Source organism: Mobula birostris, chromosome 1 (genome assembly GCF_030028105.1).
Source record: "Mobula birostris isolate sMobBir1 chromosome 1, sMobBir1.hap1, whole genome shotgun sequence".
Classification (NCBI taxonomy): Eukaryota; Metazoa; Chordata; class Chondrichthyes; order Myliobatiformes; family Myliobatidae; genus Mobula; species Mobula birostris.
Window position 1 is genome coordinate 42,760,430 of NC_092370.1, and position 26,512 is coordinate 42,786,941.

At 39.0% G+C, this 26,512-nt stretch overlaps 1 protein-coding gene across 6 annotated transcripts in view; it reads right to left on the reverse strand.

The window, feature by feature from the left end:
• The window catches only part of chd7 (chromodomain helicase DNA binding protein 7), a 232,204-nt gene that overhangs the window by 80,533 nt on the left and 125,159 nt on the right, over positions 1 to 26,512 (reverse strand). For all 6 annotated transcript variants that reach the window (XM_072254598.1, XM_072254614.1, XM_072254623.1 and 3 more), the window contains 3 exons: positions 22,596 to 22,713; positions 13,556 to 13,642; positions 1,337 to 1,474 (listed from right to left, as the gene is read on the reverse strand). In XM_072254598.1, the coding sequence (XP_072110699.1) occupies positions 1,337 to 1,474; positions 13,556 to 13,642; positions 22,596 to 22,713 (343 nt within the window). The remainder of the gene's footprint in view (positions 1 to 1,336; positions 1,475 to 13,555; positions 13,643 to 22,595; positions 22,714 to 26,512) is intronic.

The following is a 26,512-nucleotide window of genomic DNA, read 5'->3' on the forward strand; positions in this document are numbered from 1 at the left end:
ATGATGAAAGCTTATATGGTCCAGGTGTCACTTCATCGGTGCCATTTCCTAAGCCCTCAATTCCCTGATCTTTCAAAAAAAATCCTCATTAAATGCTTAATACTTTAGCCTCCATAACGCTCCAGGTAGAGATTCATCAGCCCATACAAGTGATCCCAACATGCTTAGTTTCACATTACAATACTCCAATTGTGTCACTTTATTTGAGATAATGCCACTAATGGAAAAAGTGAGATTTACCATGTCATACAGATGACATCTTGTTCTGATAAACTTTAAAACATAGGTTTATTTACTTTAACTGCTGTATTAACACCACACTCAATTCCATTAATTTCCAAAAGCTTATCAATCTGCCTTGAAGCTTATTCAGTGACTAAACCTCCGAAGTGTTTTAGGTTCCACCTCAATACTGAATGAGCAATGCTTATGGAGAAACTACATCCACAACTTCTAGACTTCCCAGTCATTAGAAACCTATGCCCAGTCTACTTAATCTCTTCTAAAAGATAAACCATTCCACTCTATGCTAGGAATTAAGGTAGATCTTCCTTACACTTCCTCAATCACATGTATATTCTTCCCTGAATGGGGCAGGAATTTTCTTTTCTTTACATTTAATCAAGTCCATCGCCCTCTTCAAAATACCCTGTTGTTTATTGAATTTGCTCAAGTCTTAACACCACTTCAAGTGGAGATGATTAATGCCTCAGGATCAGAAGGATTTAATAGGAAAGCCAAAAGTCAACTATTTGCAACCATACAGCAACATCACACTAGCAGAATGAACAACAAAACAGTCTGTCTTTTGATGGAGTTTAATTAAAACGGAAATCTTGTCATATGTTCAAATAACAGCATATCACAAGAACCTTAAATATTGTGCCCCACTGCACAAAATCTACTGCCACTGTAGATCCGAGTACTTTGCATTCTAACCCTTAGGTTGAAACTGCAATCCCATGTGCTGTAATTGTTATAAGTGTCTTATCTGGCACTTATGAAATACATTGCTAATTCATGCTCAGTAACAATTGATGTAAAAAACAATCTTTAAGCACATTTTACAGATTCACAAATACATTTAACTGTACTTAGCTCACCCGTTAAGCACTGAAAAAATACGATTTTTGTTATGAATAAACACTTAGTGTCAAAGATAAATTTTCTATGGGGCCAATGATTTATTGATTGGCCATTATTTACTCATTTCCACAAGACTCTCTTTTCCCATTAAACCAACTTCTGTTCATACCCAAATCCCAGCCACCCTAATCAAGCCTTAAGTGCTTTTTTTTTAAAAGCCTGAAACACAAACACAGAATTTTGAACTCACCATGTACTCGGTTCTTGGTGTCATGGCTTGTAGCTGCTGAAATTCTTCAATTTTGTCTTGGTCTGTGTCAAGTTTCAGTTCCCAGGTGCTTTCTTCATATGGAAGAGAACACCACTTCACCAAATAATGGGTGACTGGCTGTTTTGAAGACCATTAGAATTAATCTATTTGGGATTAATAATCTTATATGCATACACTTATTTTGCCAATATTAGTTGAAACTACAATGCGAAAGTTAAACTATTTAAGGAATCTCTAAATGAAAAGGAAACATTTTTGGCAGAAAATTACAAATTAATTTGTTGTATAGGAATATTTAGAAGTTCATGAAAAGGGAACTTATTTTTGCTCCAAAACTGTTATAAATTCTATATGATTTAATCAATTCTTCACCTTCCTATAATTTTCAAGCAATCAACATTCTCTATTTTGAGGCATAATTGCAACCATTTAAAATTGATCTTCTAGTCCATTATCTCCAAATAAGACCACAGCTAGGTGAAATGCAAATAACCTCAACCAACATGCTTGATTTGCTTTCTGTTGTGAAAGTACAGGCATCTCAGAAAGAAAACATCCAATGGACATCCAGTATAACAGCATAAAATTTGGGACAGGTTAGTTGTACAAAACGTTGGTTGGTATGCACTTGGGAGTATCCTGTGCAGTTCTGGTCTCCAGGCTAATGAAATATGTAATTAAACTAGAGAGTACAAACAAGATTAATCTGGATGTGGCCTGGATTAGAAGTCTTAATTGTCCTGCAACTAGGAGATGATTACATCAGCAGGCTGCTGGCCTGCAAAGTTCAGTGGGCTGGAAAGTCCTTAACTGAACTGTATCTCTAAATAAATAAAAATAAAGAGCGATTGCATGGACTTTGTTCATTTTCCCCCAGAATGAAGAGACAGGAGTAGACAGACTAGTGCCCCATTACTTTTAGTAGGGGTGTCTAGAACTGAAGGGCATAGGTTTAAGTTGAGTGGGAGAAGGTCCAATGGGGATCTGAAGTATATACTTTTCATACAAAGACTTGTAGTTTGCTGGAATGCGTTACTAGATATGGCAGAGGCTGGAACAGTAACATTTAGGACTTGAATGAGTAGAGTGCAGGGGATTTGGAATTAATGCAGTCAACTAGGATTAGTATAGCATCAGGTGGTGCATTAGTAGACTTTGGAGTCCAGGAAGGTCCTTAGCAGGAAAATTGTCTATAGGATTTCAAAATACCCTAGTAATTCCTAGGCTTAAAGATAATAAAGTCAAAATATAATTGTCCAATTGATAGCCATTGATCTGAAAGCAAGAATATATCAATCTCAACAAAACACAGTGATCTCCAATATTCAGAACTGCCGATACTGATCATTGAGATCAAATTACATCATTAAAGAAAATGTTATACATCTTACTAAAGCATTTAAAAGAATTATATCCCAGCAGATGGCAATACTTGTAAAGCAGAAGTGAAAAGTAATTAAATACATCACTGCTGGAATGACCACATCCTTCAAATATAGTTTTAAAATAATCATCATCAAATATTTTATTCCTTAAACAAGAGAAATCATTAGCTGGAACACAGATTGGTGTGCATATGTAAAGCCCATGACAATAGTGAATGGGATTCTGTAATTGCTTTCATATTTGAAATTACAAGCCCAAAGGAGGCATATCATAATTGCATTTGATAGTATCTGGATTTGTCATACATACAGTCCTGCATACTCCTCTATAGAAATAAAAAGATTCATTAAAATGAATGCACAAATTAAAAATATTAAGGTGTGAAATATTGGAGCTTTTAAAGTATTCCAGAAATTATTGTTAAAAAAAAGGGACATGAATGCATATGATTTGACCAGCATTTATATTTAAAGTGGTAGATGGTCCAGACCTCTGCAGTCTTAAGGAGGTAACTTCACAGTAACTTTTAATGTTGTTGCAGGCCTAAGACCAATAATTAAGATACATTTTACAATCAGGATGCTGTGAAGCTTGAAGAGAACTTGTAGGTGATAACACTCCCATGCACGTATTAGTCAGGTTTTTCAAGAAATAAAAAGCCACGAATGTCAGATGTTCTACTGAAACCTTCATGAGATGTTACTTATCTTTGCAGATGGTGCACACTGCAGATAACTACCGCCCAGGCAGATGCTGCTCCTGGCCTAGTTTTCTAAGCTCCTCCAGGCTGCTTAACTGATTTGATGAAAAAAGTTGCAAATTGAACTCTAATGTCATCAGCTATTATGGAATATACAGTCCCCGTAAAAAGTATTCACTCCACCCCCATAAGTTTTTCATGTTTTATTGTTTTACAACATTGAACCGGTGGATTTAATTTGGCTTTTCTGACACTGATCAACAGAAAAAGACTCTTACTGTCAAAGTGAAAAACAGATCTTGGCAAAATGATCTAAATTAATTACAAATATAAACACAAAATAATTGATTGCATAAGTATTCATTCACCATCTCCCCCCCCCCCCCACCTAATATGGCACACAAAATCATACTGGTGTGGCCAATTAGTTTTAGAAGTCACATAATTAGTTAAATGGAGATCACTTGTGTGCAGTCAAGGTGTTTCAATTGATTGTAGTTAAAATACACCTGTATCTAGAAGGTCCATATGCTAGAGAGTCAGTATCTTAGCAAAAACTACACCAAGACAACAAAAGAACACTCCAAGCAACTCCGCAAAAAGGTAATTTGAAAAGCACAAGTCAGGAGATGGATACAAGAATATTTCCAGGTCACTGAATATCCCTTGGAGTACAGTTAAGTCAATCATCAAGAAATGGAAAGAATATGGCACAGCTGTAAATCTGCCTAGAGCAGGGTGTTGTCAAAAATTGAGTGATTATGAGGGGATAGTTATGGAGGCCACCAGGAGACCTATGACATCTCTGGAGGAGTTACAAGTTTCAGTAGTTAAGATGGGAGAGTGACAAAGAGAAAGCCACTGTTGAAAAAAACTCCCATGAAATCTTGGCTAGAGTTTGCTAGAAGGCATGTGGGAGTCCCTGAAGTCAGCTGGAAGGTTTTATGGTCTGATGAAGCCAATATTTAGGTTTTTGGTCATCAAACTGAACTCTCATTTTGGCATAAGCCAAACACCACACATCAAAAACACACCATCCCATCCCTAAGCATGGTGGTGGCCTGCATCATGTTCTGTGGATGCTTCACTTCAACAGGCCCTGAAAGGCTTGTGAAGGTAGATGGTAAAATGTATGCAGCAAAATGTAGGGAAATCCTGGAGGTCAAGCCTGATGCAGTCTGCAAGGGAACTGAGACTTGGGACAAGATTTGTTTTCCAGCAAGACAGTGACCCCAAGCATAAAGCCAAGCTACACATGAATGGCTTAAAAACAACAAAGAATGCCAAGTCAGAGTCCAGACCTCAATCCAATTGAGAATGTGTGGCTGGACTTGAAAAGGGGTGTTCACTCACAATCCCCATGTAATCTGACAGAACTTGAGCATTTTGTAAAGAAGAATGGGGAAAAATTGCTGTGTCCAGATGTGCAAAGCTGATAGAGACCTATCCATACAGACTTAAGGCTGTAATTGCTGCCACAGGGGCATCTGCTAAATACTGACTGGAAGTGGGTGAATACTTATGTAATCCATTATTTTGCTTTATACTTGTAATTAATTTCGATCACTTTGTAGAAATCTGCTTTCACTTTGACATGAAAGAGCCTTTTCTGTTGATCAGTGTTGAAAAAACAAATTAAATCCACTGTGATTCAATGTTGTAAAAAAATAAAACATGAAAACCTCGGGGAGGGGAATACTTTTTTACAGGCATTGTAGCTGTGCTGTTGCTGATGATTTACAGTGAATCATGAACACTTAGTTTTGAGTTGCTAGATCTGTATTGAATCTGTTTCACTCAGGATGATAAATGCCACATAATAATGCCTACAGTTCACATAGCATTTTGTTTCTAAGGTTTGCTTAGTAATCACTTTTATCAACCATGCTAGATAGATGTACCTAGAAAGGATGAAGTAGATTTATCCCATGTTGGTTCTCCTTACTCCTGCTCCAGACTCTGCCTCACCCTTCAACACTCAGCCAGCTCAGTTTGTGTTGAAGTTACCAATGCATTTTATTAGCTGCAGGGCAGCAAGTAACCATCACATGATTAGATGGTCTTCTAGGGTTTGAAGTCAATAACAAGGGTTTACAGGATTTCTCCTAGAATGTGTGCCCAGTTATCATCTCTGGTGGGTCTACCCTAACTGTGAAGCAGGATGCATACAGAAATCATGATTAAGGAGTTGGAAAGCAAGTTGAAAGGTATAAATCTGCAGTAGCTTGATGAGTATGCAGGAGAGTTATCTCAACCTGGGTACTAGTTCACAGATGCTCAGCACCCTGAAAGTCCATTAAGAGATTCTCTCAAGACTGCTAACATGCAACTTAGACAAATTAGACTGCATAAAAATTTTCTATCTGCATAAACTTTTGTGGATAGATATGCAAAACTGGGAACTACTTGAGCTCATGAGAGTAGGGCATATGATTATTTTTTATGCTACTGTCTGTTGTGGCTGCCAGATAACTGCTTGAGACGATGAAGCAATTTCAACTTTTGCCTTTGTAAACATATGTGAAGGGGGAAGAAAGTATCAAATAATCACAGTAAGGGGAAAATATTTTGTCAGTGCCAATACAGTAGAAATAGTAACTAGATGTTGCCACCTCTGGGTTTAGCCACATTCATTCTGAATGATAAAGAATGGATTAAAGAACATGAAAGCTCAAAGCCAATAAAATCCAGTGCAGTTATCAAGCCCCAATCTCATGTTTCTGGATAATTTTTTAAAAAATGACTCAGTTGAGAATCAAAATAAACAGCTTGCTTCAGGATGTTCCATGAGGTTAAAAAACCTGAGAGCCAAGGATAAAATAGAGACGGTTTTGGCAAGTCAAGGATCTTGTTGGTTAAAGGCTCGTGTGAATTTGTATAACATGAAAGAAGTAGTGAAGCTGTTAATTATGATTAGGAGGCAACCAAGGAATTTATAGAAGTGTTGGCTGAAATCATTTGAGAATGTTTTTCTTTTTCTGCCTGGACAAGTGCTTAATTGTAACAAGGCAGGCTTATTTTTGGAACAAAATACCACATTTCGCTCACATTGATTGGAGGCGAAATCAATGCCCAGATTAATAGCAACCAAGGACTGCTGCAATTTATGGTTGGGCAGCAATGCAATTGGGAACTACGTGTTAAAGCCCGTCAGTGTACTATGCTGAAATTCCTTGGTTATTGAAAGGGATTAGTGTTCTCCTTTCAAATAGGTGTCTATGTTATCTTCTTTATTATTCAAGGGACGCTGGGTTAGCCTGCAAAACCCACATCTAGTTGCCCTTGACAAATTGATGGCAAGCTGCCTTCTTGAACCAGTGCAGTCAATGTATTGGTATGCCTATAAAGCATTAGATCCTTTCTTACCTATGAAGCTGTTCTGGAAGAGCTGCAAGGCTTTGACCCACCAATGAAGGAATGGCAATGTACTTCCATGTCAGGAAGATGTGTAGCTTGGAGGTCAACTTGCAAATGGTGGTGCTTCCACGCTTTTGCTGCCACTGTCCTTGTAACTGGTAGTGATCATAGCTTTGGAAGATGCTGACTTATTGCTGCACTACATCCTGTCGATGGTCCAAACTGCTGCTACAACGTGATGGTGGTGGAATGAATAATTGTGAATGATCATCAATCAGGCAGCTATGTTCTGTACGGTATTCAGTTTCTTTAGTGTTGTTAACTGATCGAAGTAGGGTACTCCATAACACTCGTAGCTTGAGCTTTGTAGATGGTTGCCAGGCTTTGGGGGTTAGGACGCAAATTACTCACCACAGCATCTTCAACGGGATCCTAACTCATCTTTCCCTTCACCCAACTCTACCCTTTCTTCAGGGATTGCTCCCTCCATGATTCCCTTGTCAATTAGCTCCTCCCCACTAATCTCCCTCCTGGCATTTATCCCTGTAAGTATAAATGTGACACCTGCCCCTCCACCACCTCCCTCACCTCCATTCAGGGCCTGAAACACTCCTTCCAAGTGAGTCAACGTTTCACCTGAGAATCTGTTAGGATTGCCGACTGTTATTAGTGCTCCCATGCGACCTCCACTATATTGGTGAGACCCAACGTAGATTGGAGGACTGCTTTGTTGAGCACCTTTGTTCCATCCACAAAAGGCAGGATTTCCTGTTGGCCAACCATTTCAATTTCAAGCCCCATTATGACATGTCGGTCCATGGCTGCCTCTTCTGGCACAATAAGGCAAAGCTCAAGTTAGAGGAACAATACATTATATTCCATTCAGATTAGCTCCAACTTCTTGTAATTTTCCCCCCATCTCTTTCCTTTTTTCATATCCCGACTCAGACCCTCCTGTGAACTCTTCTTCTCACCTGGCTATCACATCCCCCTGGTGCCCCTCCACCTTTTCATTCTTCCATTGTCTTCTCAAATTAGTTTTTCTATGGTCCTTTGTCTACTACCTCCTAGCTTCTTAGTTCACCCCCCTCCCCCTCCCATCGACCTTCACCTATCACCTTCTAGATTGTACTCTTGCCCCCCCCCCCCGCCACCTCCTTATTCTGGCATCTTCCACCTTCCTTTCAAGTCCTGATGAAGGGTCTTGGTCTCAAATGTCAGCTATTTATTTATTTCCACAGATGTTGCCTGTCCTGCTGAGTTCCTCCAGCATTTTGTGTGTGTTGCTCTGGATTTCTAGCAGCTGCAGAATCTTTTATGTTAACCACTTCATGCTTGTTTTAGCTCTTCCCCCCCCCCCCACTTTACAAGTCTCCATCCATATCATCCTTTGATTCCACCACCTCATTTTCTTCCAGATTTGTTGCACCCTTTTGTTTTTGAGGTTTTATTTGGGCATCATCTTATAATGATGTTAACTAGTTATGTTCTTCTTCACAAGTAGAAATAATCACTCTGCATCCACTAGACCCTTCAGAATGTTATTATTTTATGTTCCTTATTACCCTAATTTTATAGATTGTGTCTTCAAATTTATTTTAATTCTCCAAAATCCTTTCATGTTACACAGTCCTTGGCTACGTACATGATATAAGCTTCTTTTCTTATCCTCACTTACTGCCCAATTTCTTGATTCATTCATGAAGCCCTATTATTGCTGCTTGTCTCAATCTTATAACAGAAAATATTTTTTACTGCACCTCCAAACTCCACTTTAAATGTCTGCAATTATCATACTACATCAATTGTCAATATTTTATGCTGATGGCTGGTCACTTTTCTGTTAACAGATTTATTTAAAGTCCCTCAAAATTATTATTTTATCTAGTTTATTAACATTATGCTTCTGATATTTGTGTCTATCTCCATATCATTTTATGGCCTTAATGTTCACCTACTTTAACTTATCTTGTTGTACTGCTTCATTCTTCATTATGGAATCCAGTGGAAAATCCTCCATTGTTGAAAATTCATAAAAAAAATATGCTGATTCAAAAGAATAATTTTCAGAAATTGCATTCTCTTATACATTTTATCTGTTTTGATGACTTGAGAGAGGTGTACAAGATGATAAGATGCATGATAGAGTAAATAGCCACAGTCTCTCCCCCCACCCCACCTCCCATTTGCCACTTCTTCTAGGTCCTGTCTCTGTAAGTCAGGGATTCGCAAACTGGGGTCCACAGACCCCTCGGTTAATGGCATAAAATGGTTAGGAACCCCTTGTGTAAGTCCTTCTGCAGAAACACTGCTTTCTCAACACTACTCACCACTCCACCTACAACATCTGCTAATTTGTCCAAAAAGCCATCAATTCCATCATCCAAATTATTGACAGTTCATAGAACGTGAAAAAAATTGGTCCCAACTCTGTCCTCTGCCAGCAGCCAACCAGAAAAGGCACTCTTTATTCTCACTCTGCCTTCTGCCAGTCTGCCAATCTTTTGTCCGTACTATCATCTTTCCTGCAATACCATGGGCACTTACCTTGTTCAGCAGCCTCATGTGCGCCACCTTGTCAAAGGCCTTCTGAAAATCCAAGTTCACAACATCCACCAATTCTATTATCTATTCTGAGGCTACGTCCACACTAGACCAGATAATTTTGAAAATGCCGGTTTCGCGTAAAAATGATAGGCGTCCACACCAGGCGTTTTTGAAAATATCTCCGTCCACATTAGAATGGATATTTGGGCAAATCTCCTCCTACTGGGCATGCACAGGACACAAGGAAAACAAGCGAAGAGGAAACGGTATACTTGGTGCATGTTTGTCCAGTTAGACTAGAAAAACTTAAAAGGAATTGCTCTTGGCTCTCACAGAGGAGGACTTAAAACTTAAAAAAAAAACAAATACTGGAGCGTATGGAGGCAACCGACAGGGAGTTCACGGACAGTATGACACGGCTGACAACGAACATTGAAAAACTGACTAACTCTGTTGCATTAATAAAGCACCCTGTAAAATGTATAAAACATGTCTGCATCAGTGTTTTCTTGTATTTCCATACAATGTTACATTAGGCTGTTACACATTTAGGTAAACCACCTTCATACAAGCAAGGACAGAAAAAAGGGCAAAGTGATTATACTTATTTATTCAGTAAGCTATGGGTCAAAGTATTTGGTGAGTACATCTCTAACTCTTCTGGCTTCAGTCTCGTTGCTGTCTGTTCTGAAATTGTTAGGCTGTGTGGGGGTTTGCATTCAAGAAAACAATGAAATGCCGTGCTGCCGCCATCTGTGCAGGTACGTCATGGCAGCATTTTTAAAAGTATCCATTTACCCCGTCCACACTGCTCTGCACAATTGGCGTTTTCAAATTTACACACTCTGGAGGGCGTTTTAGAAAATCTCCATTTTCGGGGGAGGTAAACTCCATTTCAGTGTGACGGAGGGTCAAAATGAAGAGAAGAAGCTTCGGTTATAGATTTATCCGGTCTAGTGTGGATGTAGCCTGAATGTTACTTCCGCAAAAAATTCCAACAGATATGCAAGGCACGATTTCCCCTTAAGGAAACCAAGCTAACTTTGGCCAATTTGATCATATTCTCCCAAGTACCCTGAAATCTCATCCTTAATAATTGATTCCAACATCTTCCCAACCACTGAAGGCAAGCTAACTGTCCTACTATTTCTTGTCTTCTGCCTCCCACCCTTCTTAAAGAGATGAGAAAATTTTGCAATTTTTCAGTCCTCTGGAACCATTTCAGAAACTAGTGATTCTTGAAAGATCATTACTAATGCCTCCACAATCACTTCATCTAGCTCTTTCAGAAGCCTGGGGTGCAGTCCACCTGGACCAAGTGACTTATCTACCTTCAGACTTTTCAGGGTCCCAAGTACATTCTCCTTAGTAAAGCAATCACACTTACTTCTGTCCCCTGACACTCTCACATTTCTGGCATTCTGCTAATGACTTCTACTGTGAAGACTGATGCAAAATATTTAAGTTTGTCTGCTATTTCTTTATCACCCATTATTTCCTCTCCAGTGGTCCAATATCCACTTTTACTCTTTACCTATCAGAAAAAAAACATTTTGTGTCGTCTTTTACATTATTAACTAACTTACTTTCATATTTCATCTTTTCTCCCCTTATGGCTGTTTAGTTGCCATCTGTTAGTTTTTAAGAGCTTCCCGATCCTCTACCTTCCAGCTAATTTTGCTATACTATATGCCCTTTGTTTTGATTTTAATCTTTGAGTTCCTTTGCCAGCCATAGTTCCCTCATCCTCTCTTTAGAATACTAATCAATCTTTGGGATTTATCTTTTCTACACCTTCTTAATTGCTTCCAGTCTTTGCTGTTCTTCTGTCATCCCTGCATATCTCCCCTTCCAATCAATTTTGGCCAGCTCCTCGCTCATGTCTCTGTAACTCCTTTTACTGCATTGTAATACTGATACATCTGACTTTATCTTCTCCCTCCAAAACTGCAGGGTGAATTCTATCATACTATGATCACTGTCTCCAAAGGATTCCTCTACCTTAAGCTCCCTAATCAAATCTGGGTAGTTACATAACACCAAATTCAGAATTGCCGTTCCCCAAGGAGGCTCAACCACAATCTGCTCTAAAGAGCCATCTCACAGGCCCAACACATTGATGTAATTACAAGGAAGGCACACCAGAAACTCTGTTGGGAATTTGAGGAGATTTGTAATGTCATTGTAGACCTTTGCAAATTTCTGGAGAGCATTTTGACTGGTTAATCGTAGCCTGGTATGGAACCCAAATGCACAAAACTAGAAGAAGCTGCAGAGGGTTACAGACTCATGGGCAGAACCCTCCCCTACCAGAGAACACTTTCAGGAGTTGGTGCCTCAACGTGGCATCATCCATCATTAAGAAACCTTAGCATCTGGGACATGCCCTCTTCTTGTTACTAACTTGAGGTACAGGAGCTTGTAGACACTCAGAAATTTAGGAACAACTTCTTCCCCCACCACAATCAGATTTCAACATTCTACCATTCTTTGCACTATTTATTTTTCTAATTTATAGATTTGCTTTGCACTGTACTGCTGACACAAAACAAAAATTTCACATTGTGTCCATAATAATAAGTCTGATTCAACTAAAGAGTTCAGTTTTTAAGTTAACAACCTAATTTACAATGAATACAATTTCTACACAATTTCTTTTTAAATATGACAATGTTTAGGTCATGCCATACACAAGATTTAAGTGATAAATGAACACATTGCTTCAAGATCAATTTCACACCAGTCTGTAAAAGTTCATTTCAACAAGTTCTTCAAAACATTTATTGTCTTTTTGTAGTTAAGAATGATGTCACAACATACATGGAACCTGAATTTGTTCCTTTGATCCATTATCAACCATGCATTGTGTTCTGACGCAAGTTTTAACAAGTTTAAGACAGACTCCATTTATGGTTCTTCCTACAAAATCTATTTTTCAGTTTCTCACTACTTTTTATTGTCTTTTTTACACTACTTACTTTTAACTTAACTATTTAATTGACATATTTTCTGCAATTCAGTATTCTTTATTCATATATCATGTATTTCATAGTACTGCTGCTGTAAAGTTAACAGATTTTATGACATATGCCAGTGATATTAAACCTGATCTTAAATCCACCTAATATTCTCTAGCTTTCATACATTTGAAAATTTCCATGTTTTCTCATAACTTGCTCTAATGGAAGGATCGTTGTTTTCCACAATCTTATTCTTCGTGGAAATTCAAATTTGGTCTTCAACTACTCACTGCATAAACAGCCCATTTTGGGGCTCTCATGTACATACTTCCAATAGAATTCATTGATTAGCAACCTGAAACAGCAATTAAGTCCAGTAGTTTCTCATTCCTAAAAATCAGACAAAACTAACATCCATTCGAGCACAGAGCTTGGCACAAATTAGTAAGGTAAAGATTTTCCTGCTCATTCATACGATACAAGTATTGCTGAATAGGCAATATTGTTTACAGTACTTTAATTGATCCTGAACTGAATCATATTTGAGGATGGTTGACAGTCATCTGTTTTGTTACAGGTCTTGGGTCATCAATGCCAGATTGCTATGCAGTGTTTCATTGATGCAATGATTCTTAATCATAACATTTATAATAATGATCTCTTTACATCAACACAGTAAAAACTCCATGCTGTATTTTGAATGCAACCACAAGAGACATACCAATAAAGGCAATAAACCTAGATACAGGCTAAAAATAAATGGCAACAATACTACAAGTTGGAATAAAACACGTACTCAAGTTGAAAAAGAATTAAACAATTGAAAGTACACTTCAAAATTAATATTAATCTTCAATTCCTGACTATGGTTATTGAGTGAAATTCTCATGTGAACCATCCAAGAATTTTAAAGATGCTTAGTTGGGAACTGTGGAGAGAATAAATTAATTTAAACAGTATTTTTCAAGAGGAAATGATTATTAACCAATATTGTTCACTGCTCAACCATATGTAATAAAGTGAAAATAATGGCCTTTGGACTTCAGTACACATTAATATAAGATTTAGTTCATCTTAAAAAAAAGATAATTCTTTCAATTGTCACTTCAATGAAACTGAACAAATTGCACCACACTTAATGAAGGCAAAGAACCACACCCAAATAGGGGAAATAATATATATAAAAGCACTTTTAATTCTAAGATTTCTTGCAAAATAACTTTCAGAAAAGTCAGTAAAATATGTTACCTCTCCACTATCTTTATCAATGCTATGTGAGACATCAAGTATTCGATCTACTTCCACATAATCTGGATTAAAAGGCTCATCCTCAACCTGCAAAAATAGGTGGGACAACAAAGCACAATGGATTTATTTTTATTTTGCTGTGCATATTAGCTTTCAACAATGTGGACATGGCTAAAATTCAACATGATCACTAACTATGAAACACACACCTCTTCCAGATTTGTTTCCTATACTACTTTATTTCTCTGCAAATTTTTCCAAAAATTATCTTGAAATATTTTACATGCTGTGAATTACAATCCATGAATGGGCAACATTTGAGAAATCATGCAATTTCCAAAAAGCTGAAGCCTTTAGAAGTTAGTGCTATGATTGTCAAATCTAAATGATGCCCTGGAATTAATTATTTTATCGATGACATTTTCACATTTGCAAAAAAGATTCTTTCACAAACATTCATTTGCCATTTAAATTTCACAATCACAAAATATACTTTCAGTCATGGTAACTAGGAAAAATACAGTTCCCAACTATTGGCAAAGATTGCAACTATGTTGATAACACCCAATTACGGTAAAAGATAGTTGGTCAGATCATGGTTCAATTCAGCTTGCAACTGCTGTCATTCCTCCAGTTTCTTTATTTCAGTGTGCACATGTACTGGAGGAACCGAACACAGACTGGGCAATCACTTTGCACAACACCTGCATTTGGTCCACTGGACTGACCAAGTTTCCGGTTGTTGGCCACTTTAATTGCATATCCCACTGTGACCAGTATATATGGCCTCCACAATGTTACACTGAGGTTCTAAGCAAGCTTAAGAGACATTTATACTCCCATGCGACACGTTGCAACTTTCCAGACTCTATACTGAATTCTCCATTGTTAGGTGACTAACTTTTTCTTCAGAACTAGCTATTTCTATCTCTCCCCCCGCCCCACCCCTTTTAGTAGAGCTAGACCTGCTGGCCACTTCACAGTCCTGCAGTTAGCAATACATATCACAAAACAGCATTATCACTGTCCATCTATCCTTTTAACCCATTTGATCTGGTCTCACCTTTTCAGTTATGTCCTTTGTCCAATTGCTCCCTCCTGACACCTCAGCAATTTAAAATTGCCTTTTTTAAAATAAAAAATCACTTTCTCAGACCTGAAAAATTCTCTGACCCAATGTGTTAACTCTTCACTTTCCAGAGATGCTGCCTAGCCCGTGAACGGTTTCCAACACTTTCTGGTTTTATTTCAGATTTACAGACTCAACTTTAAGAAAATCAAAGACATCCTGTCATGTTGCTATCCACTGACCAGTCTGCGGTATCCTGTAGTGTTACACAGAGGCACAATACACACTTGAGGTACAACAAATCATCTTCGGTTTGGGCATGTTGTATCCTTCTGGAATTGAGAAACAATTCCACAACTTCAGATAAATCAAGTTTCCTACATATTTCAAATGTCCATCTGTGATTTTGCCTTTCTACCTCTGCCAGGAGGACCTGTTGACATGTCTTCCTGCTCTGCATTTCGGAACTACATTCTCATTCTCTAACAGCTCCTATTCACTCAATAACCAGATAAACTTGTTTGCAGTTGATCCCCACAGGCATCCCAGTTTCACCCTCCTATCTGCGTAACATAGTTTCCTCACTCCTCTTCAGTTCTGAGAAATATTAATTGCTTCTCTTTGGAGAAATGCAGCCTGACCTGAGCACTTCCAACATTTTGACTTTATTACAGCCTCTGCAAATTTTGATTTTAATTGTCTTGAATAGTGATGGACAATTATAATGGCTAAAAAGGGGATTCATGAATATCACAACTCTGAATGACAGCAGGGCCCAGCATGTGAGTGTTAACGGCTGAAGCATTCACAACCACGTTCAGCCAGACAGAGGTGGAGTGGAGTAAGTAATCCATCTCAGCTTCCTTCTGAGAACCATACCCTTGCAGTAGGTGCTTTCCTGCCAATTCAGTTCATTCCACCTGCTTTCAAGAAATGGATGAATGTGCTGGACACAGCAAATACAAAGAACACAGTATCACTGATGGGAGGTAAAGACCCTTGCTCCCGGACTAGCCAAGACAAGAGATAAGTTCCAGTAGAGTTACAATGCCATAATCTACCTTGTGAGAAAAATTTACTATGTTTCATGGCCCATTCGGAAAAGGCAGGATGAATTCAATCCAGCTAACGCGAAGGAAGCTGTCACCAACAGTGCTTTTAAAGCAACACTTCATCACCAATACCCTGCTCAACAATATCCAGCCTAGTTGTTACTACAACCAATCTGCTCCAGATGTGATCACTGCCTTGGTCCAAATATGCAGCAGAGAACTGAGTAATACAATATGGAGAAATTTAAAAGATGTTTTGTGTGGTTAAAAAAATTGCATTGGCTGGATTCATATTTCATAGAAAAGCTGATTATGCTGCTTGGAGCACCAGGACATCAATGCACGAGTTCTTCAGAGCAGCGTTCCAGGCTAATCATGTTCAGTTATTTGATTAATGACCTTGCTTCTCTCGTAAGCTCAGAAGTGGAATGACAGCAATGTTCAATATAGTTCACAATTCCTTACTCAGCAAATGAAGCAGTCCATGCTGATATGCAGCAAGACCTAGACAACACTTACACATAGTGTGACAAGTGGCAGATAACATCCACACTACAAAAAGCACCAAGTAACGATAATCTCCAACGAAAGAGGCTCAGCTTCTGCGTCACTTTCAACAGACTGCCCATTAACAACTTATTAGGATCACCACTGTCCAGAAACTCAATTGAACCAGCCAGAAATACTGTAGCTAAAGAGTAGATAATAGAGATGGACATCCTGCAGTGAGTGACTTACCACCTCATATGCTAAAAGCCTTTCCACCATCTACAAAGGCACAAGCCAGGAGCTTAATGGCATACTATCCATTGTGTCTTAATAAATGCAGATCAACAATTCATATTAAGCTATTCGGTATTAAGCAATCCAGCTATCAGCCAACCTACCACTCTAACCATTCAGCTCCTTCGCGAACACAGTGGCTGCAGAAATCACTACATAAACTTGCCTCCGCAAGTCCAACAGCATCTCCCAAACCCATAACCACTAGCCTGAAGGTGGAGGAAAATGGTATAGTAGGTGCTGGGAACACCACCATTTAAAGATTTTCCATGTTGTATACCACCCTGACTTGGAAGTATATTGTTGTTCCTTCATCCTCACCTAATCTCCAGATTCATTACAGGGCTGCTGGAGTACCTCACACGAAAGGCCGTAACAGCAAAAGGCAGATCACCAGCATCTCAGGGACAGTTAGAGAACAATGAATGCTGAATTTACAGTGACAACTGTATGCTGGAAAATGAATAAAGTGGTGAATAGGCCCCATGAGACCATAAAACATGGGAGCATAATTAGGTCATTCAGACCATCAAGTCTGATCCACCATTCCATCATAGCTGATTTATTACCCCTCTCAACCCCATTTACCTGCCTTCTCCTTGCAATCTTTGACACCCTTACAATCAAGAACCTATTAACCTCTGTTTTAAATATAGTCAATGACTTGGCATTCACAGCCATCTGTAGCAATGAATTCCACAGATTCATCACCCACTGGCTAAAGAAATTCCTCATCTCTGTTCTCTGCAACATCCTTTTATTCACAAGCTGTGCCCCCCGGTCCTGAACTCCCCCACTATAGGAAACATCCTCTCCACGTCAGATGAAAAAAAAACAATACTGATCTGACGTGCTTTTATTAGATTGTATTTGACATTTAATAGTGTGGGATACTTAAAACCTATTCAAAAGAATTCAATTAACAACATCGGGGAATATTAAAATAAATTTAGAAGCTCTTTTAAGAAATATAAATAGTTAAGTCTATTACAATTAGGTAGACTAAAGTAAAATACATTACCTGCAGTTACCCTTTCAACAAAAATAGAGGCTATGCCAACAGCCATTTCTGGTATAATGTTCAAGAATATGAAATGCATTTGGACCCTCAGCTTAAGACATCGTGTGCTCAGCCTGGACTGAATACCAATTCTAGTAGTGAAGCATGAGGCTAGATGGAGCAGAATCTGACCCCTAGTTCATTCCAAAATTCTGTGCTGCAAAGAATAGTCATGGAAGGACAGAACTGACATAACTGATGTTCTATACAAAGCCACCAGCTGGAAAGTAACACAATCCAGCTCATTAAATTATTTCGTAAATGTACTTCCTGAAGCAGTAACAAAATTACACTTGCTACTTGCACTGAATGTTTTGCTTCAAATCTCGAGCATTTCCATTTCTTTTCTCTTTTCTGATCTCTGTCCAGTTCTGATATAGCTCAGTTTTTCTCTCTCCATAGAAGTTGACTCACTTGGCTTTCCTAGCACACTTAATTTCACATTTCCAGGAACTGCTATGTTCTTTACCTGGGTTCCAGCTTTTTATTTTTCTCCTCTGTTCTTCTATTGAATGTCTTCCCTGAAAAGGTTTCTATTTCAAGAATATGCCTTTAGCACATCCTCAGAGTTGACAATAGACAGCGTCACTCATCTTTTCTTGTTCCTATCTTACCAGATATTATTCCCTCCTTTTCCCCATCGCTCTCCACTACCTCTTGCTTGTCTACAAGTTAAATATATCAACTTTTGAAATATGTCAACAGCACACTGAAATGTTAACTGTTCCTTTATTCACAAATGACATCTCCAAAATGTTTACCTTGCATCGCCAGCTTCTGCAATTTAGCCAACAATTTTTAATTACAGTATGCTAGATAATCCCAGCTTTTTTAAGAAAATGTATTGCAAAGTCATCTTATACAGGAGTTACACCAGATTCATCAAGCCAAACAGTAAAATGTGAACTGCATTTTTACCTAAAATGAATGGTTGTACCAAAAACTAACTAATGAAGTGATTGCAGAAAATTGCCCATTCTGGTAAATTTATTCACAAAAAAAATAATTAATCCAATGAATTAGATGCGTACAAAATGATATTCTTTCCCATTAGATTTTGTAGGCTCTGCTCCAAGCCACAAGTCATTGCTGGTGTTTCAAAGGCAACAAGAAACAGCGGCAAGTGCACAGTAAAATAAAACCAGAGCAAGTATTATCACAAAATTTGCAACAGAAACAATTTCTGCACAGTAGTTTGAACATGGGCTTTAAGACGTAGATAGTAAAAAGAGGGCTGTATAAGCTCTATAATGCCATTGATATTAATATAGTGCCTCTGGATTGCATAATTTCCCAAAGGAACACTGCAGATAAAAACTTGAGTTAACGTAGGTAAAGGAGAGACCAAAAGTCCAGGTTAGATTAAAGAAAAGCTTTTAAGTCTAAGAGATGCAGTAACATAAAGGTTTAAGGAGTGAATTCTAGATCAAAGCAGCTAGCAGTCTGAAGCCATGATCGGCTACCCTGAGTGAAGACAAATGACAAGTACTGAATAAGAAGATGAGGGGAAGAGGGGTGAGGGCATGTAAGGCTTGAGGCTATAGGGAGAATGTTAAATACCAAGATGCAAAGCATGCAATATTTGGAAGTAATATATATTAAAACATTCATGGGTAATGGATAGTCAGGGCTTGATGCTGGGATGGGATATGTTCAACAGATTTCTGATGGAAGGCAAAAACTAAGATGTCTGCAAGGGGGGCAATGGAGACTAGAAGTAATGGAGACATAAATGAGTGCTTCAACAGGTGTGCTGAGTCAGGGCAGAGAAGGTAACATTATAGAATTAGGCAATCACAGATGCCAAGAGATATCATAGTTTGAATTTAAATGGACAAGGTTATAGTTCAATTGCAACATAGGCTATTGAGTGAGATGGGGACGATATGGCAAGAATGCCAGGCTTATAACATAGAGCTACAATAATAACCTTAAAATTTTAACTAAAAAATAAATGGCACTTAATGAGTAGGAGGCATCCTCCTTTGAAGGGCAATGTTACAATAGTCAAGCGGGATTTTAATATGCAGATAGGTTCAGAAAATCAGGTTGGTACTGGATCCCAAGAGGGAGGTTTTGTAGAATACCTACGATATATCTTTTTAGAGCAGCTCATGTTGAGCCCACAGGGGATATGCTATTTTGGATTGGGAATCATGCAATGAACCAGATTTGATTAGAGACCTTAAGGTAAAGGAACCCTTAGGGGCCAGTTCTCATAATATGGCAGAATTCACCCTACAATTTGAGAAGAAATAGCTAAAGTTAGATGTATTACAGTGAAGTAAAGGGAATTACAAAGGAATGAGAGAGGAGCTGGCCAAAATCGTCTGAAAGGAAACTCAAGTAGGGATGATGGCAGAGCAGCAACAGCTGGAGTTTCTGGGAGCAATTTGAAAGGCGCAGGATAGATGCATCCCAAAGTAGTGGTAGTATTTTAAAGGCAGCATGATGCAATTATGGCTGACAAGTCGAAGGCAACATAAAAGTCAAATACAGGCATATAATAGAGCAAAAATTAGTGGAAAGTTAAAGGATTGGGAGGCTTTTAAAAACCAACAGAAGGCAACTAAAATGTCAAAGGATAAAAAGATGGAATATGAAGGTAAACTAGCTAATAATACTGGAAGATGTACAGAGTATAAAAGAGGCAAGAGCAGATATCAGACCACTGGAAAACGGTGCTGGAGAGGTAGTACTGGGGGTCAAGCTAATAAGTAGCTTGCATCAGCCATCACTGAAGACACAAGCAGTATGTCGTAAGTTTGAGAGTGTCAGGGGGCAGAAGGAAGTGAAGTTGCCATTAATATTGAGAAGGTTCTTGGAAACTGAAAGGTCTGAAGGTAGATATGGCACCTGGACCAGATTGTCTGCAGCCCAGGGTTCTACAAGAGGTGGAAGAAGAGTTTGTAGAGGCATTAGTAATGATTTCTCAAGAACCAATGGATTCTAGCATGGTTCTGGAGGACTGGAAAATTGCAGATGTTACTCCACTCTTCAAGGGAGAGAAGTAAAAGAAAGGAAACTATAGGTCAATTAGTCTGACCTCAGTAGCTGGGAAGATGGCGGAGTTGATCATTAAGGATGAGATTTCGGGGAACATGAACGCATATGATCAAACAGGCCAAAGTCAGCATGGCTTCCTCAAGGGAAAGTCATGCCTGACAAATCTGTTGGAACTCTGAAGAAATAACAAGCAAGATAGACAAAGAAGAATCGATGAAATCCTCAGAAGGCCTTTGACAAAGTGCCCCACTTGAGGTTGCTCAACCAGTTAAGAGTTCATTGTATTACAGGAAAGATATGAGCATGGGTAAATTGGTGGCTGATTGGCAGGAGGCAAAGAGTGGGAATAAAGGGAGCCTTTCCTAGTTGGCTGCCGGTAACTAGTGGTGTTACAAAGGTTGGAACCACTTCTTTTTATGTTGTATATCAATGAATGGATGGTGGAATTGACAGCTTTGTGGCCAAGTTTTCAGATGATACCAAGATAAGTGAAGGGGCAAGTAGTTTTGAGAAAGTAGAAAGGCTGCAGAAGGATTTAGATTAGGAGAACGGGCAAAGTAGCAGATAGAATACAGTATCAAGAAGTGTACTGTCATGCACTTTGGTACAAGAAATAAATGTGCAGACTATTTTCTAAAGGGAGCGAAAATTCAAAAATCTGAGGTGCAAAGGGATTTGGGAGTCCTCATGCAGGATTCTCTAAAGGTTAATTTACAGATTGAGCCAGTGGTGAGGAAAGCAAATGCGATGTTAGCATTCATTATGAGAAGACTGCAATATTAAAGCAAGGATGTAATGCTGAGACTTTACAAGATAATGGTGAGGGCTCACTTGGAGTATTGAGAGCAGTTTTGGGCCCCTTATCTAAGTATGTCTTGACATTGGAGGGGGGGGGTCAAAGGAGGTTCACGAAAATGATTTCAGGACTGAAAGGTTCATCGTATGAGGGCTGTTTGATGGCTCTGGACCTGTATTTACTGGAATTCAGAAGAGTGAGAGGGGATCTTATTGAATGGTATCAAATGTCGAAAGGCCTCTATAGAGAGTGGATGTGAAAAGGATGGTAGGGGAGTCTAAGACCAGAGGACACAGCCTCAGAAAAGAGTGATGCCCATTTAGCATTGAGAAGAGGAGGAACTTACTTAGCCAGAGAGTAGTGAATCTGTGGAATTTGTTGCCACAGGCAGCTGTGGAGTCCAATTTATTGGGTGTACTTGAGGCCAAGTCATTGGGTATATTTAAGGCAGAGTTTGATACATTCTTGTTTGGCCAGGGTATGGAGAGAAGGCAGAAGACTGATGCTGAGAGGGAGCTGGATCAGCCACGACGAAATGGCGGCACAGAATTGATGGGCCAAAATGGCCGAAATCTGCTCCTATGTCTTATGGTCTTTAGTCTTGAAATTGAAGTTAATAAAAAGTAAAATCAGCCAGTGTTCAAAAAGGGTTGGCAATTCACTAAAAATATCAACACTTCCACCATACCAGCTTGCTTGTCACTGTTAAAAATAAGTAGATGAAGTAATATGAACAAAGAAAAGAAAAAGTGAAAAGAAAATGCTAAGAAAAACTTTTGAAAATGTCCAACTATTTATCTTTAAAGTGACTAGAATCAAGACATGGCTTAATGCCATGGAGGAAAGGCACTAAAAAGGGAAAATGTGGCCAAGTATTTCAGAGGAGCTGTGCAACACATTCAGGTCACCAAAAGATTATACACGACAGTGAATGCAAAGAGTCAAGAGAAAGCATGGGGGAGGCAAGAAGCTCAGAGCAAAAGAAGAAAAAAAAGAGGGAAAAGAAATAGACTAGGAAAGGTAGGCAACAATGCAAGAAAATGAGAGTTGTACTGTAAAAGTCAGGCAATGCAGACAGAGGACGACAAGTAAAACAAAACAATGAGTTGGGGTGAAGCCTAGATCATGAAGAAAGCTTACTGAATAGAAAAATTTTCAAAAAGAAAACATACAAGTGCATGGATTAACAAGAACATGAAAATTGAAAATGCCTTAGAAAACAATTTGAGCAACACAAAGATAAATTTACTAATCTCTGAAAATAAAATCCTGACCTCAGTGAGAAACTTATTCATTTGTGCTTGCTTTGCTTTGAAGCGTTTAATCTTCTGATGGATTCTCTTGTCTTTTGCCAGTTGCTCCACAGTGGTCCACTGACAATGAAGGTAGGAGCTGAAGAGTGTGGTTGAGGAGAGGGGATAGGGTGGTAAAAGAAAAAAAACATTTAGAAATCACATCACCAAAATTATGAATACTTCAATTATTACATTGAAGCAAGAAGCATGAACAACCCAATTATACTTGCCTTTGGTGGGGTAGGGGAAGGGTTAATATTTTAATTCCTCTGAAATGCAATAGAACAAAGGTTCAAAAATACTTGTGCATAATCAAATTAATGCAACATAACAGTCTATACAGAGGATTACTTTTCAGAATGCCACGACTATTTTTTTTCCTTTTTCATAGGATTTGGAAAGTGTTGGCACCTGAGCAACCTTGAAATGCGGTTTGATACTTCAGTGATAATTGGTAGGGTTCCAGAATATTTGTCCAGTATGTCAGGAAAGAATTTGTGTGACCACCACTTTCTGCTTTTGTGATTCTAAAATTGTAGTCGCAAGTTTAAGGGCATGATCAAAGCAGCCTTGCAACATGCTTGTACAATGAACCAGTAAAAATATTTCAGTTTCAATGAATTGGTGGGAAGGAATAACATTCAGGGTAGGGAATGGATGCCAATGAAATAGCTAGTTTCAAAAATTGAAGTTGCCAGGATTGTTGGAGTTGCATTGATGCGATAAATTCAGAGTAATCTATCAACATTCAAGAACTGTGCTTTCTAGATGGGGGGAATAGTTTTGGGGAGTTATGAACTGAGTGAATACAAACCATCAAGTATATGACCTGTATTCACAGCTGAAAAGTATGTAGTGTCCCAATTAAGCCCTAGATTTTAAATGGAGGAGCGCCAGTCATTGAAGGTTCAGGAGAGATTGTTTGAATATTAAGACAAGTTAGTTGGGTGGCACTAGTATGATATGAATGTTACCTCCAATTCTTCAGCCCAAGCATATTGTTTGTAGTACTTGGAATTGCAAATGAAATTTAATAAAACAGGGCAGGCACAGCAATATAGCAGCTAGCATTACACTATTATTCCTCCAGTAACCCAGGTTCAATTCCATCACTGCCTATAAGTTTGTATGTTTGCCCTGTGACTGCGTGGGTTTCCTCCGGGTGCTCCAGTTTCCACATTCCAAAGATGTATGGGTCAGTCAATTAATTGGTCACATGGGTGTAACTGGGCAGCACAAGCTTATTGGGCCAGAAGGGCTTGTTACTGTGCTGTATCACTAAGCAACTGCAATCATCTATATTATAATATAATAAATTATCTTCTGCCATTATGACAGAGGGAAGATCACTATTGGCTTTGCCTAGCATAACATACTGGAGAACTGCAGAAATATGCTTGAGCTTAAATGAATGACATCCAATTTATACAATCATCTTCACTTTTATTTAGTGCAGACATGATTCCTCAGTGGAGAATTCAATTTTAACTTAATATCCATCATGCTAAGCAGTCAAATGCTGCCTTGATGTCAATGAGATCCACTCACATATTGCCCATTTTCAACTCTTCCCAACCCCCCCATAATTAAAACTCAGTTCACTCCTTCACAAACCTTCCAACCTTTCCACTAAAATATTGATTCTGTAGCTAGGCAACTTCCATTCCAAACCATTCCAAACCTTCACAATTCCTGGATCCCTTTTCCCTTGCCTCTAACTCTTTCCCAGATTTATGACTGTAAAATGTGAACCCAACACTGAGTATTTTTCCATTCCATGTACTCACACCTACCCCACCCTATCTACCTCCCAGAATTCCAGGGCTGTGTCACAGACCAACCTGCTGACAGTGGTGCAGCTGCAGTTTGGGAAACCCCTACCTTGTAGAGTCCAAATGCCAGTCATTACACTTGTTCCCTCCATACCATGAACCCACCACATCTGGCAGCTGGTTACTGACCACATTTTCACTAGATATGACCTCTCTGCAGCCTTTAGCCACAGTCCCCCAATCACACAGCTTGCTTTTACCTCCACCTAAAGATCTAAAGCAGGACTGTTTAGCAAGACCCAATATTTCAGCCTTCTCTTATCCAATAAAATAAATTTTTGGCAACACACACAAAATGCTGGAGAAACTCAGAAAGCCAGGCAGCATCTTTGGAAAAAAGTACAGTCAACATTTCAGGCCAAGACCCTTTTGCTGTCTGGCCTGCTGAGTTCCTCTAGCATTTTGTGCGTGTTGCTTGGATTTCCAACATTTACAGATTTTCTCTTGTGAAAATAAATTCCTGATCTGATCTCATCCTTCCTACAGTTACAACATCTCTGATACACTGAATTTATAATTCTTCTGGATTTAACCAGTTCACTTTCGGGACGGATGGCCAAACCACAACACCTTGTTCCAGAATTGCTCGAGAACCCTTCACACCTTTCTCAAAACAGACCACCCTCTAACTTGGCTGAACTTCTCATTGAAAACTGCCCCTTTAACTCCACTCATTTCCTCTAAATATGTAGCGTAGCTTTGGGGATGTGCATGCATGTAAGAACATAGAATAGCACAGCACAGTACAGGCCCTTCGGCCCACATTGTTGTGCCAACCCTCAAACCCTACCTCCCATATAAGCCCCCACCTTAGATTCCTCCATATACCTGTCTAGTAGTCTCTTAAACTTCACGAGTGTATCTGCCTCCACCACTGACTCAGGCAGTGCATTCCACACACCAACCACTCTCCGAGTATAAAAAAAACCTTCCTCTAATATCCCCCTTGAACTTCCCACCCCTTACCTTAAAGCCATGTCCCCTTGTATTGAGCAGTGGTGCCCTGGGGAAGAGGCACTGGCTATCCACTCTATCTATTCCTCTTAATATCTTGTATACCTTGTAAGGCTATGAATCTTTGCAGAATATGTGGAATGTTTCTTCAATCACACTCAGTACCTATCCACCCCATCCCAATTTTATTCCAGTGCATTGATGACTATCACTATTTCTGCCCTTCAATGGAACTCAAAAATTTCCAACACCTTTGCTGCCAATTTTCACCCTGTTCTCATTTTTGCATACGATGGATGCACTTCTGATTCTTCCCTTCCTCTCCTTTGTGGGTGATCCAATATTCACTATGTGCTCACAGATTCCCACACTGCTTCCTGCAAGGATTCCATTACATTCTCCATTGCATCTATTCAGAAAGTAAAATTTTCCACACCGGTGCCTCCATAATGTTTTTATCTCAACTGCATCTGTTCCATTTCCTGCCGTTCTGTTGATTCTACCTAGAACAAAAATAAGGATCCACTTATCCTCATTTTTAGCTCCATCAGCTGATTTCAGTTATGTTTTACTGTCCCCATGTCAATGCCAGCACAAAGCACATCACTACCACCCTGCATCATTTTGAAGAGGCACTTCCCTCCAGGATGGTCTTGCACAAGAGATACCCATGTCACCATATCTTCCAACATAATTACAGATGAATTAACACCTATTCTTTTACAACTTCCCTTCCTGTGACTAGGAAATTGTTTCTGAATCTACCAAACACAGTTGATTGTTGTGGAAGATACCTGATTAGTCCATATGAATGACCCTGACTGTTCAATTTCCAGTCATTTTTAATTTGCCATCTCATTTTTATTCTGTTTTCTCTTCTTCTGGCAAAATCATATTTCAATTTAACTTCTCCATTCACATCCCTGTAGACAAACCTCTCATTAATAACTTGCCTTTACAATTCTCCTTCAGCTAAAAACACCAGTGCCATTCAACTTCTTCTAGCCTCCAACCAATCATTGAATTCCACTTCTCTTCTAGACCCTCCCCGCTTCTCTGCAACTCTCCCAGTTCTGTTGAAACACTACCATTTTCTCCCTCCACAGACAC